Here is a 12,976-nt window from a genome sequence, read left to right as displayed (position 1 = left end):
CGAAAAATGAGGTGGCAACTCGGGCAAGCTACAACACAGTGCCAAACAGCATAAGCAGTAAGTAATTCCACAACCAACCGATCAGATTTAAATTCTGCAGTCCTACCACATCCAACCATGAATGGTGGACAATTAAACAACTCACTGGATAAGGAGGCTCCACAAATACACACATCCTCAATGATGGACGAACCCATCACATCAGTGCCAAAGATAAGGCTGAATCATGTACAATAATCTTCAGTCAGAAATGCTGAGTGAAAGATCCACATCCGCCTCATCCGAGGTCCCTAGATGGCAGTCTTCAGCCATTCGATTCACTCCATATCATATCAAGAAATGGCTGAAGGGGGCAGCATGGTGGCATAGTGGTTAGCACTGCTGCCTCACGGCGCTGAGGACCGGGCTTCAACCCCGGCCCCGGGTTACTGTCCATGTGGAGTTTGCCCATTCCCCCTGTGTCTGCGTGGGTCTCACCCCCACACCCAAAAAGAGGTGCAAGATAGGTGAATCGGCTACGCTAAATTGTCCCTTAATTGGAAAAAAATTAATTGGGTACTTTAAATTTATGAAAAACAAGAAATGACTGAAGGCACTAGATACGGCAAAGGCTATGGGCCTTGACAATATTCCGGCAATAATACTGAAAACTTATGCTGCGGAACGTGCCATGCCACGAATTAAGTTGTTCTAGTGCCGGCATCTATCCAGCAATGTGGAAAATTGTTCAGGTATGTCCCATACACAAGAAAAGGTCAGCCTGGTCAATTACTGCCCCATCATTCTACACTTGCTCATCAGTAAAGTGATGAAAGGGGTCATCAACAGCGCTATCAAACAGCACTTTCTCAGCAGTAACTTGCACATGAACGTTTGCGTTCCAACAAGTCCACACAGCTCCTGACCTCATTACAGTCTTGGTTCAAACATGGACAAAAGAGCTGAACTCTAGAAGTGAGGTGAGAGTGATTGCCCTTGACATCAAGGCAGCATTTCACCAAGTATGGCATAAAGGAGCCTGAGCAAAACTGGAGTTGATGAGAATCAAGGGGAAAACCCTCCGCTGGTTGGAGTCATACCTGCCAGAAAGGAGGGCAGCATGGTGGTGCAGTGGTTAGCATTGCTGCCTCACGGCGCCGAGGTCCCAGGTTCAATCCCGGCACTGGGTCACTGTCCATGTGGAGTTTGCACATTCTCCCCGTGATTGAGTGGGTTTTGCCCCCACAACCCAAAGATGTGCAGGCTGGTGAATTGGCCGCACTAAATTGCCCCTTAATTGGAAAAAATGAATTGGATACTCTAAATTTATAAAACAAAAATACCTGGCACAAAGCAAGATAGTTGTGGTGGTTGGAGGTCAATCGTCTCAGCTCCCTGTCATCAGTCCAGGAGTTCCTCAGGTTAGCATCCTAGGCCCAACCACCTTCAGGTGCTTCATCAATGACCTTCCATCCATCATAAGGTCAGAAGTGGAGAAATTCAGTGATGATTGCACACTGTTTAGCACCATTCACAACTCCTCAGACACTGAGGCACTCCTTGTCCGGCTGCAGTAAGAGTTGGACAATTTGAAGGCTTGGGCTGACAATTGACAAGTAACATTCTTGCCAGACATGTGCCAGGCAATGACAATCTCCAAGAAGAGAGGGTGTAACCATTGCCCCTTGATATTCAATGCCTTACCATTGCTGAATCCCCCACTATTAACATCCTGGACATTACCATTGACCAGAAACTGAACTGGGCTAACCATACTGTAGCTACAAGAGCATGTCAAAGGCTAGGAATCCTTTGGTGATTGACTCATCTCCTGACGCCCCAAAGTCTGTCCACCATCTACAAGGCCAGGGCCGGTTTTAAGCCTATTTGACCAATTTCATCAAATTGGGCCCCGCACCTTAAGGGGGCCCCGCGCCAGCGGCGACAGAGTTACCATTTGAAGCCTTTTCTGTATTCTAAGAGGAACTATAGGGTAGTTTTTACTTTTGGGGAACGCACCGCATTACCGTCGACAAATCCTTCAGCCCTGCGCCGCCAAATCCTTCCGCCCGGGTAAGTAAGTTTCAACATTTTAGTATATCAAGCATTTAATGTTTTTTTTTGGTTAAAGACGAGCATACTACACGAAATATAAACATACATAAATTTTTACTTTTGTAGAGTAGGGGCCCCGCCATCACTTTTCTAATTGGGCCTGCAATTCCTAGCACCGGCCCTGTACAAGGCACAAGTCAGGAGTGTGGTGGAACATTCTCCACTTGTCTGAACAAGTGCAACTCCAACAAAACTCAAGAAGCTCAATGCCACCCAGAATGAAGCAGCCTGCTTGACTGCTACCCTAACCACAAACATTCAATCCCTCCACCCCAATTCACTGTGTCAGCAGTGTGTATCATCTACAAGATGCACTGTAGTAACTCATCAAGACTCCTTAAGCAGCACCTTCGAAACCTACGACCGCTACCATCTAGAAGGACAAAAGGCAGCTGATACCTGGAAACACCACCCCTTGGATGTTCCTCTCTAAGTCACTCACCATCCTGAGTTGGAAATATATCGCCATTCCTACACTGTCACGGGGTCAAAATACTGGAACACTCTCCTTAACAGCATCGTGGGTGTACCTACACCTCAGGGACTGCACTGGTTCAAGATGGCAGCTCATCACCACCTTCCGAAGGCCAACGCGGGATGGGCAATAAATGCTGGTCTAACCAGCGCCGTTCACATCCAAAAAGAACGTGGAGAGGGAGTTCCAGGATTGTGGCCCAGTGACAATGAAGGAATGGTAAATTTATGTCGAAGTCTGGATGCTGTGTGACTTCCTGCTGTTGTGAATTCTAATTTCGTTGTGCTCCATTTCAAAAGTGAATAAAAATTACCATTGCTTTCCTGCAGGGTGTCACCTACCCAGCATGCCATGGGCTCTGGAGCATGTGGGCCCCACCACTTGAAAGGAGTCGATTGGCTACTACATCTTTCTGTGGTTAGTGTCTGCATTCTACCTATCTTTTTTGTAGGACGCCTAGCCATTAACTCCTCATCAACAATGATGTACTGAGTGTAACATATGGTAACCAATGGTGGAAGAGTGGATTAGAAGGATTTTGGTCATCTGAGGTTTTCCATTAGTTATGAACTGGAATACGCTGAGTTCTTAATGGAGAAAAGAATGATTTTTTTATTAAAGAGTATAAAACATTGTGATATTTTATCCTGGATGTGGAGTTTGGGTAATGATTGGCAAAAGGAATATAACCCTACTGAAATCCGAGCCTGCTCCACCATTCAATAAAGTCATAGCTGAGCAGCTGACATAACTCCACTTTCCTACAGTGTTCCCATTTCCTTTGATTCCCTTAATGACCAAAAATCTACCTATCCCTGTCCCGAATATACTCAATGATTCAGTATGCACAACTCTCTGGGGTAGAGAATTCCAAAGATTTGCAACTCAATGAGTGAAGAGGTTTCACCTCAGCTCAGTCCTAAATGGCCAATTACTTAAGCTGAAACTATGGTCACGAACTACCCGATTGGGGACAGAGTCTTTTCGCGCAATTAGCCAGTTGTTTCCTGGCGTTCGGAGCGTCGAGAAACACACTGATATCTAACATCCATCCAGGTAGATCGGGGGGGCATTAGCAGGGAACACGCAGCCCAGGCTGCACTTAGCCCTGTTCCCTGCATTGAGAAGCTCTGCTCGCCGGAACCCCTGTGCAGAAAGAGATTGGCCTTGTGACCCCCAAATCCCAAGCCCCAACTCATGTGCAAGGGGTTCCTCGCACTCCCCCTCACCCACGCAGGGCACAATCGGCCTGATCCTCGCCGCGCAAAAAATGCCAGCCTGGTCCCTTTGCAGTGTTCCTGCTAGCTGGCAGTGACACCGTGGCACCTTAGCACTGCCAGGCTGGCACCCAGATGGCACTGCCAGGGTGTCAGGCAGGTAGTGCCATGGTGCCCAGGTGGGACCAGCAGTGTCAGGATGCTACCCTGCCCAGAAGGCAAGCACCTGAGGGCCTCTAATCCCCATGGGAGACCCGTCACGAGTACAGTTCCATTAGTTCCCATTTGTGGGACCAGCACTGAACGGTGCTTGCCCAAGGCCTCTAAGGAAGGGCGTTTGATCCCATGCTTTGGTTATATCTTGGGAACTAGCGGTCTCACTGTAATATGCAGAATTGCCAGAATGTAACCCCGCCCATTCATATTGCAATGTCTCATGAGATCGCATTAGTTCTCGAGAGGTGTGGCTTGCCGGGTGGATCCTGGATGTGGGATCTTGCAGCATCTACGCTGTGCTGCTTCTTGGGAGCAATGTGGCCAATAGATCTCTCTCCACCCTGGGGAAACAGCATCTGCCCTTTCAAGCCATCGCAAATTTTAAGTGTTTCCTTGAGAATACATCTCAATTTTCTAAAATTCTGAGAATATAGGCCTACCCTGCTGAGTTAATCACTGCTCATATCCAGGAGAAAAGCCATAAAGGGATATAAAAATAATGGGCTGGATTCTCCGGTTGCTGACGCCGAAATCGTTTTCGACAAACGGCCAGAGAATCCAAATTTCCGGCGAAACGGGGCGGCGCTCCTGTGAGTACGCAGCTTAACATAGCGCCAGCCTCAGGGCATTTGCTGATGTCCCCGATGCTCCACACCGAACGGCCGAGTTCCCGACGGCGCAGGTCACGTGTGGTCTCATCCGTCGGGAACCCAGTGTGGCGGCTGCTAACTCAGTCCAGCGCCACCACAGTCGGGGGAGGCAGAGGGGGACATATTCGGGGCTAGGAGCACTGTGGTGGGGCAGTCCATGGCGCACAAGCCGGTCGATGGGAGAGACTATTTTGCAGGCCGCGAGCGGCCTCCGCCATGAAGCACGGGGCGGCCACTGAAGGCCTCTGCTGTGCGCATGCGCAGCCACAGACCAAGCAATTCTCCAGACCGTGCCGGCAGCTGGAGCTGGGCGCTCTATGTTGCCTCCCTGCTAGCCCCCAGCAAAACGGGAAATCGATGGCCGTTTTCACCAATTTTCCTGCCGTTCCCACGCCGGCGTGGGGACATAGCCCCAGAATTGGAGAATCCAGCCCAATGTTTCTTCTTAATTTTCTTTGAACTTTCCTGTTTATTAGTTGTAAAAATATTGAATATGGGAAAATAAGCTGATTGACTGAGAGTTGTGTTTCATCTGATGGGATAATTAAGAGATTTTTCCCATTAGACGAGGCACAGGTATTGGGCATATCCAATAAGGGAAGCAAAGGATTGGGGAGCTGTGGAATTGGAGGTCAGAGTAATCTCTGATGAAGCCTCAAGGAATATCCAGAGTTAGTGACCTTAAGTGGTTTTTGGATTTTTCATTGCAAACTTTAATGTCAGGTGAGATTTCCCATTGGGAATGTAAACATTCAAATTCATATTGAGACAAAGGTGTGCCCAAAACCAACGCTTTTAATGAGGTTCATAGTGTCAAGAAATTGTTGCACTTACACCCTACTTACCAACATGTGTCAGTCTAACTGCATTTGAAAAAACATTCAACGGTTATGAGGTGCATCAGATCTTCTTGAAGATTTGGAAGGTACAGTGGAGAATTCTTCGGGGCTGCTACCTGATGTGTTAGAATCTCTCAGCATGTGATTATCAATGATCTGTGAAGAAGGTGAAAGTCTTCTCTTTAATGTGGTAGAAACCTTTGAAGTTGTTTTATCACATTGCCCTTTAACTTTTTCATGCTTAGAAGCAAAAAAAGCTTTGGACTGCATTGTTTACATTCAATTTCACCGTCTATTGCCTTTCACATGCCTCTTGATTGATAAGTCCAAGCACTTTCAAAGGAAGGAGAATCGTTGTTTATTTATACAGATCTAGAGTGGTCCAATAACTCTGGTGCTTCCTTTTTTGAACAGGTATTATGTCTAACCACAGTTTTTTAAAAGAGGCTGTGTATTTGTTCTGAAGAGGTTCCTAGAAAGACCAAGTACTGGGGCAGCACTTAGACAGAGCATCTGTATGCAGCGAGAACACTTTCACTTTCTTCTTATGGATCATTAATATTGACATGCTGAAAGACAGTTCAATGATTTTCAAGGCTTAAAGGTGGGAAGACCTGCCAAACAACCCCCATCCCAGGAAAAACCCCTAACCTGAGCCCCTGCAGCCCAGCCCAACCATTCCTCAGCATCATGGAGGCAAGTTTAGGGATGGTATTCATCTCCATTCCATCTCTTGGAGTGCAAGGGTAGGGCCTGAGGGAGGACTGAGGAAGGAGGGGACCTAAGGGGACTGAGGGAGGGGGCTCAGAAGAGGATATTTGGTGAGCCCATAAAGAGGTGTTGCTTTCTTGGGTGGCTGCTTGTCAGCAATTGAGGGGGGCTTGCCAGCAATTTCAAAGAGCCATTGAATAGCACGTCAACATTGCTCCCAGTGCCAGGGAGAATCAATCCTAATTCCACACTGGCGGGAGTACTTAGACTCGAAACAGGAGAATTACGCCCACAATGTAATTTTAAAAATTTTACTTTGTCCTTGTTGCTTTGAATATTTACCAGGGCCTGGACATTTACTTTTGACAATGTTACCTCATTGTTGGGAAACTCCTTGGCTTGGAAGAAAGGCATTAACATCGCATGCCTCATAAACTCCAGGGGCGGGATTCTCCAATCCACCCCCCCCCCCCCACCCCGGGTCATGAATCCCGCCCCGCCGCTCCGACACTGGCTGCCATATTCTCCGGCGCTAGTTTTTGGGCGGGGGCGTGGTTTACGCCACACCTGTCGGGGGCTGTTGGCAGCGGCCCCCTGGCAATTCTCCGGGCCCCGATGGCCCGAGCAGCCGTTGTTTCCTGGCCAGTTCCGCCGGTGTGAAATGGACAAGGTCCATCACGGTGGGATCTGGCTTGGAGACTGGCTAGGTGAGTCCTCGGGGGGTGCCGGGGGGGGGGGGGGGGGGGCAGGGTGATCTGGCCCCGGGGGGGCCCCCAAGGATCGGGGCCCACCAATCTGTGGGCCGGCCTGTGCCGTGGGGGCACTCTTTCCTTCCGCGCCGGTCTCTATAGGGCTTCGCCATGGCCGGCGCGGAGAAGAACCCCCCTGCGCATGCACAGGAAACACGCCAGCCGGTCGGCACATGCGTGGAACCACACTGGCGGTTCTGTGCATGCGCCAACTTGCGCTGGCCCTTCGGCACCGGTTGGCACGGCGCCAACCCCTCCGCTGCTGGCCTTGCCCCCGAAAGTGCGGAGGATTCCGCACCTGCCGGACGGTCCGACGCCGCAGTGGTTCACCGCGCTCTTGGCGCCGACTTCAGGCCATCCAGCCTGTTGCGGGAGAATCCCACCCCAGATGTTCCAAAATGTTTTACAATCACTGAACTACTTTTGAAGTATGGTCAATGTTGTCATCTAGGAAATGTGGCAGTCAATTTGCACACAGCAAGCTCCAGCAAACAACAATGAGATAATCTGGGGCAAACTCCCTTGTTCTTCCAAATGGTGGCGAGGGGTCCTTTGCTCCCACCTGGGAGGATTTACCAATTTGAACATCTCACCCAAAACACAGCACCTTTGACAGTGCTGCACTCCCTCCGCACTGCACTAGGTGTGTCAGCCTAGATGTTGTGTTGTGCTCGAGTCTCTGGGGTATAACTAAAACCCACCGTCTTCGGTGGCACGGTGGCACAGTGGTTAGCACTGCTTCCTCACAGCTCCAGGAACCTGGGTTCAATTCCAGCCTTGGGTGACTGTCTGTGTGGAGTGTGCACTTCCTCCCTGTTTCTGCCTGGGTTTCCTCCGGTGTTCCAGTTTCCTTTCGCATTCCAAAGATGTGCAGGTAGGTGGATTGGCCATGCTAAATTGCCCCTTAGTGTCCAAAAGGTTAGGTGGGGTTACTGGGTTACGGGGATAGGGTGGAGGTGTGGGCTTAAGTACGGTGCTCTTTCCAAGGGCCGCTGCAGACTCGATGGGCCGAATGGCCTCTTTCTGCACTGTACATTCTATGGTTCTATGGTTCTGACTCAGAGTTGAGTGGGAGTGCTGTACCCATTGAGACACAGCGGACACCAAAATGATGAACCAGAACATCCGTCTGTACAAACAGTTTTGATATAATTGTGGAAATTTATTAGAATGGGCATTCAAACTTTACCTAGGACTCCCTGGGAATGATCTCATGTAACCCATGAATAGAAGATTTTGGTTGCTGAGCTGTGAGGCAAATAAACCAGCAAGCTGATGATGTTATCAGCTCTGTCACTCCCAAAGCAGCAATTTGACGGTAGGTTGGGACTGCACAATTAATTGCTCTTTGTAGACAATGCAGAGACATGTGGTAAATGTTCATTTAGTAACTGATATCTGATGGGAAAGAACGCCTGTTGCTATGGTAACATATTAATGTTGCCTCATAACGGAAGTTTTTAATATAGACCTGCACATTCAACAAGGAGCAACTTCCAATATAATCATCTTGGTCAGATTAGACAACAATGAAAGTATTCTGATGTTATGAGCTACCAAATTTAAACATTTAATATTCTCCAGTGCAATTTTGAAAAGGACTCTGATGGATATACAGACTGCACAAAGCTTGGCAAACATCGGAGGCAAAGACACATATTTCCACCAACAATATTGAGGGGCCGGGATGAGAGACTTCAGTTGTGTGGACAGACTGAAGAAGCTGAGATTGTTCTTCCCTAGATCAGAGAAAGTTGAGAAGAAGTTTTATAGAGGTGTTAAACATTCTGAATGATTTTGATAAAAACCAATGAGGAGAAACTGTTCCAGTCGCAGAAGGGTCCTAACCCAGAGGATAGAGATTTAGAACATAGAACATAGAACATTACAGCGCAGTACGGGCCCTTCGGCCCTCGATGTTGCGCCGACCCGTGAAACCATCTGAAGCCTATCTGACCTACACTATTCCATTTTCATCCATATGTCTATCCAGTGACCACTTAAATGCCCTTAAATGTGGCGAGTCTACTACTGTTGCAGGCAGGGCGTTCCACACCCCTACTACTCTCTAAGTAAAGAAACTGCCTCTGACATCTGTCCTATATCTACCACCCCTCAATTTAAAGCTATGTCCCCTCGTGTTGGTCATCACCATCCGAGGAAAAAGACTCTCACTGTCCACCCTATCTAACCCTCTGACTATCTTATATGTCTCTATTAAGTCACCTCTCAGCCTTCTCCTCTCTAACGAAAACAACCTCAAGTCCCTGAGCCTTTCCTCGTAAGACCTTCCCTCCATACCAGGCAACATCCTAGTAAATCTCCTCTGAACCCTTTCCAAAGCTTCCACGTCCTTCCTATAATATGGTGACCAGAACTGCACACAGTACTCCAAGTGTGGCCGCACCAGAGTTATGTACAGCTGCAGCATGACCTTGTGGCTCCGAAACTCAATCCCCCTGCTGCTAAAGGCTAGCACACCATATGCCTTCTTAACAGCCCTATTAACCTGGGTGGCAACTTTCAGGGATTTATGTACCTGGATGCCGAGATCTCTGTTCATCTACACTACCAAGAATCTTGCCATTAGCCCAGTACTCTGCATTCCATTTAAGATGATTGAGAAAGGAACCTGTGTTGACATGAGGGAGCGTTTTTTAACATAGAGTTGTGATCGGAAGACTCTGCCTGTAAGGGCGATGGAAGCAGATCCAGTTGGACCTTTCTAAATACTTCAGTGGAAATTATAGCAGGACTATGGGGAAAGATGCGTGAGCGGGGCTAATTGGGAAATTTTATCAAGGAGTTGGTACAGCCACAATAGTCTGAATGGCATCCATATAAGCCATAGCACCCATAGAATCCCTACACTGCAGAAGGAGGCCATTTGGCCATCAAGTCTGCACCAAGCCTGTGAAAGAGCTCACAACCCAAGCCCACTCTCCCACCCCATCCCAATAACCCCTTAACCTAATCTACACAGCTGAAGGGGCAATTTATCATGGCCAATCCACCTAACCTGTACATCTTTGGAATGTGGGAGGAAACCAGAGTACCTGGAAGAAACCAACACAGACACGTGGAGAATGTGAAAACTCCACACCGTCACCCAAGGCCGGTATTGACCCGGGTCCCTGGCGCTGAGACATTGCTAACCACTGTGCCACCATTCCGTGCCTCCATGCCTCCTTTGTTGTATTAGATCATAAAATCCCGATAGTGCAGAAGGAGTCCATTCAGCCTATCGAGTCTGCGCTGACCCTCCGAAAGAACACTCTGCACAGATCCACTCCCCCACCCACCCTGCCGCATCCCTGTAACCCCACCTGGACACCCGTGGACACTAATTGGCAATTTAGAATGGTCAATCCAATTAACCTGCACATTTTTGGACTGTGAGAGGAAACTGGAGCACCCAGCGGAAACCAACGCCCACCTGGGGAGAACGTACATTCTCCACACAGACATCCATCCAAGTCTTGAATTGAACCCAGGTTCCTGGTGCTGTGAGGCAACAGTGCTAACCACTGTTCCGTGATTGTAACAGTAAACCAGTTCATTTATGTTGAATAGTGGGATAATAATGAACAATTGTACTAATTTATGCTATCAGATTGAAGATTTACTTAGTTATTCTGTTCGGAGGAACATGTGAAAAATGGGGTCTTGTAGTGTTCCGGACTGGGGCCTTATCCCACCACAGGAGATTGAAATTTTAAATTAATTTTTAAAAGGTGCAGATAAAAGGCTGATCTGGGTGAAAGCGATCATGAATCTGCCAGTTTGCAGAAAAATCTAATGAGATCTCTAATGTCCTTTAGCGGAAACAAGTATGCTAACCTTACCCAGTCTGGGAGTATATGTGACTCCAGTCGTAGATTCTCAGTTGTTCTCTCAAATGGCAGATGGAGTTCATAAGCGCGAGGTGATCCATTTTCGTCGAAAAAACTTTGAATGCGGATTACAGGATCAACGGCAGGGTTCTGAGGAATGTGGAGGAACAGAGGGCGCGATTCTCCGATGTCACGCCGGTTGGGAGAATAGCGTGCCGCGCCGTTTTTTCCCGCGACACCGGTCCGATGCGCTCCCGCTATTCTGCCAACCGGCCGAATTTTTGTAATCGTGTTTCGCGCGCAAAAACACGGAAATTCGCCCGCTGCAGCCAAAAAGGCGATTCTCCGGCACCCCCGCTATTCCCCGGCCCGGATGGGCCGAAGTCCCGACGTCGCCGTTCACACCTGGTTTTTAAAGTCGCTAGCCAGTCATGCTGGCTGACGAGGAGCGAGGAGGTGAGCGGACCGTCCCGGAGTCTCGGCAACGCAGCTGCCAGTGGGAGGGGGGGAGAGGGAAAAGTAGGAGCGGGAGGGGAGGGTGGAGAGCGAGTAGTGGGGGGGGGGGAGAGAGGGAGAAGTGGGGGAGGAGAGGGAGGTGGGGGGCAGAGGGAGGTGGGGGGGACGGAGAGCGAGTAATGGGGGGGAGAGCAAGTAGTGGGGGGAGAGAGGGAGAAGTGGGGGGGGAGAGCGAGTAGTGCGGAGGCGGAGAGCGAATAGTGGGGGGGGGGTGAGGGGGAGGGGGAGTGAGTGGAGTGGAGTGGGTCGTCCACCCCCGATACAACATGTCAGCCGCCCTGCCATGGCAAGACGGTAACGAGGACACTGCCGCTGGTTGCCCTGTGGCTGATGGGCACAGCCCACTGACGCACCGGTGAGGAGGACGTGTTGTTAACTGCCCGTTGGACGCAGAAAGTGACCAGGGGTTAGGCTGGCCACGCGTCAGCAGAGACATTCCCGCCAGGGACTGTGCGACCTCAACCTCTGAGTGCGCGACGCAATCCAGCACGTGCGGCAGGTGGTCGATGCTCTCCGCGACTGACTGCTGGGACTGGGCCATGGCCTGCTGGGACTGTGCCATGGCCTGCTGGGACTGGGCCATGGCCTGCTGGGACTGGGCCATGACCTTATTGAGACTGGGCCAGGGCCCGTAGCGCGCCGGCAATGTCGTTTTGGCTCTGGCGCTTTGCTACCTGTGAGAGGGCAGCCCTGTCCAGGGCCATGCAAATTAAGCCCTATGCCTTGCAGAACCTGCCCCATGGCCGAAACCGTTTCACCCGTTGCCTCGATCGCGGCCGCCACCCGTGCGATGTCGGCCTGGGTGGCTGCCATGAGCGGCACCACTCCCTACTCCTGGACGCGGTTTGACTCCTCTAACTGCGTCTGCAGCTGCTGGAAGACGGTCCTCATCCCGTCATTGTGTCCCTGGGTTTCGAAATGCATCGACTGTCCACGTGGGTCGAGTAAATCCAGGAACCCGGGAAACGTCTGGGCGGCAGCTGGATGCCGGGCCTGGGCTGCTCTCCGACCGTCCAGCCCCTCGGCTGCTCCGACCTCCAACTGCTGTACCGGCTCAGCTGTGTGGTGCACACCAGACCGTGATGCAGGAGCCTCATCACTTAATTGCCCAACCGAGGTGAGTGTCTCTGGGATGGTGGATAGTGTGGGAGACAGCAGTGCCGCAAGCTCTAGGTCCTCGTCAGTCATAAAACCAGCAGAATCCTCATCCCAGTCATAATCGAGCGCAGGCTGCATGCGGCCCAAGTCTGGTTCTCCCTCAGGTGACTCTGTTGAGTGTGTCACCGTCCTGTGTGCGTCCTGCTCGAGGGTCTGGGTTTGGGAGGATGGCACTCCTGGCTGACCTCCTGCCACCCTCTGGCGTGGTGCCCTGGGTGCGGTGGCCATGGCAGATGGGCGCCTGTGTGTGGCAGCAGACGGCCTTGGACGTTCGTCACCATGCCCTAGGGAACAGAATAATACGGGGTAAGTTAGACACGCTCGGCCGGGCGTAGGATGGTCCAGTGGGTAGAGTGTGAGGGGACAGAGGATGGGGGGGGTCCAGTGGGTAGTGTGAGGGGACAGAGGATGGGGGGTCCAGTGGGTAGTGTGAGGGTACAGAGGATGGGGGGTCCAGTGCGTAGAGTGTAAGGGGACAGAGGATAGGGTTCCAGTGGGTAGAGTGTGAGGGGACAGAG

The 12,976-nt window shown here is 50.5% G+C and overlaps 1 protein-coding gene across 1 annotated transcript in view; it reads left to right on the top strand.

Annotated features, from left to right (window-relative positions):
* slc17a8 (solute carrier family 17 member 8) overlaps nt 1-12,976 on the top strand; it is a 94,564-nt gene that overhangs the window by 53,785 nt on the left and 27,803 nt on the right. The window contains exon 5 of the mRNA XM_038781017.1: nt 2,899-2,986. Within this exon, the coding sequence (XP_038636945.1) occupies nt 2,899-2,986 (88 nt within the window). The remainder of the gene's footprint in view (nt 1-2,898; nt 2,987-12,976) is intronic.

This window comes from Scyliorhinus canicula, chromosome 20 (assembly GCF_902713615.1).
Source record: "Scyliorhinus canicula chromosome 20, sScyCan1.1, whole genome shotgun sequence".
In the NCBI taxonomy this organism is placed as follows: Eukaryota; Metazoa; Chordata; class Chondrichthyes; order Carcharhiniformes; family Scyliorhinidae; genus Scyliorhinus; species Scyliorhinus canicula.
Note: the sequence above shows the minus strand (reverse complement) of the source record. Positions and strands in the feature narration are given on the sequence as shown.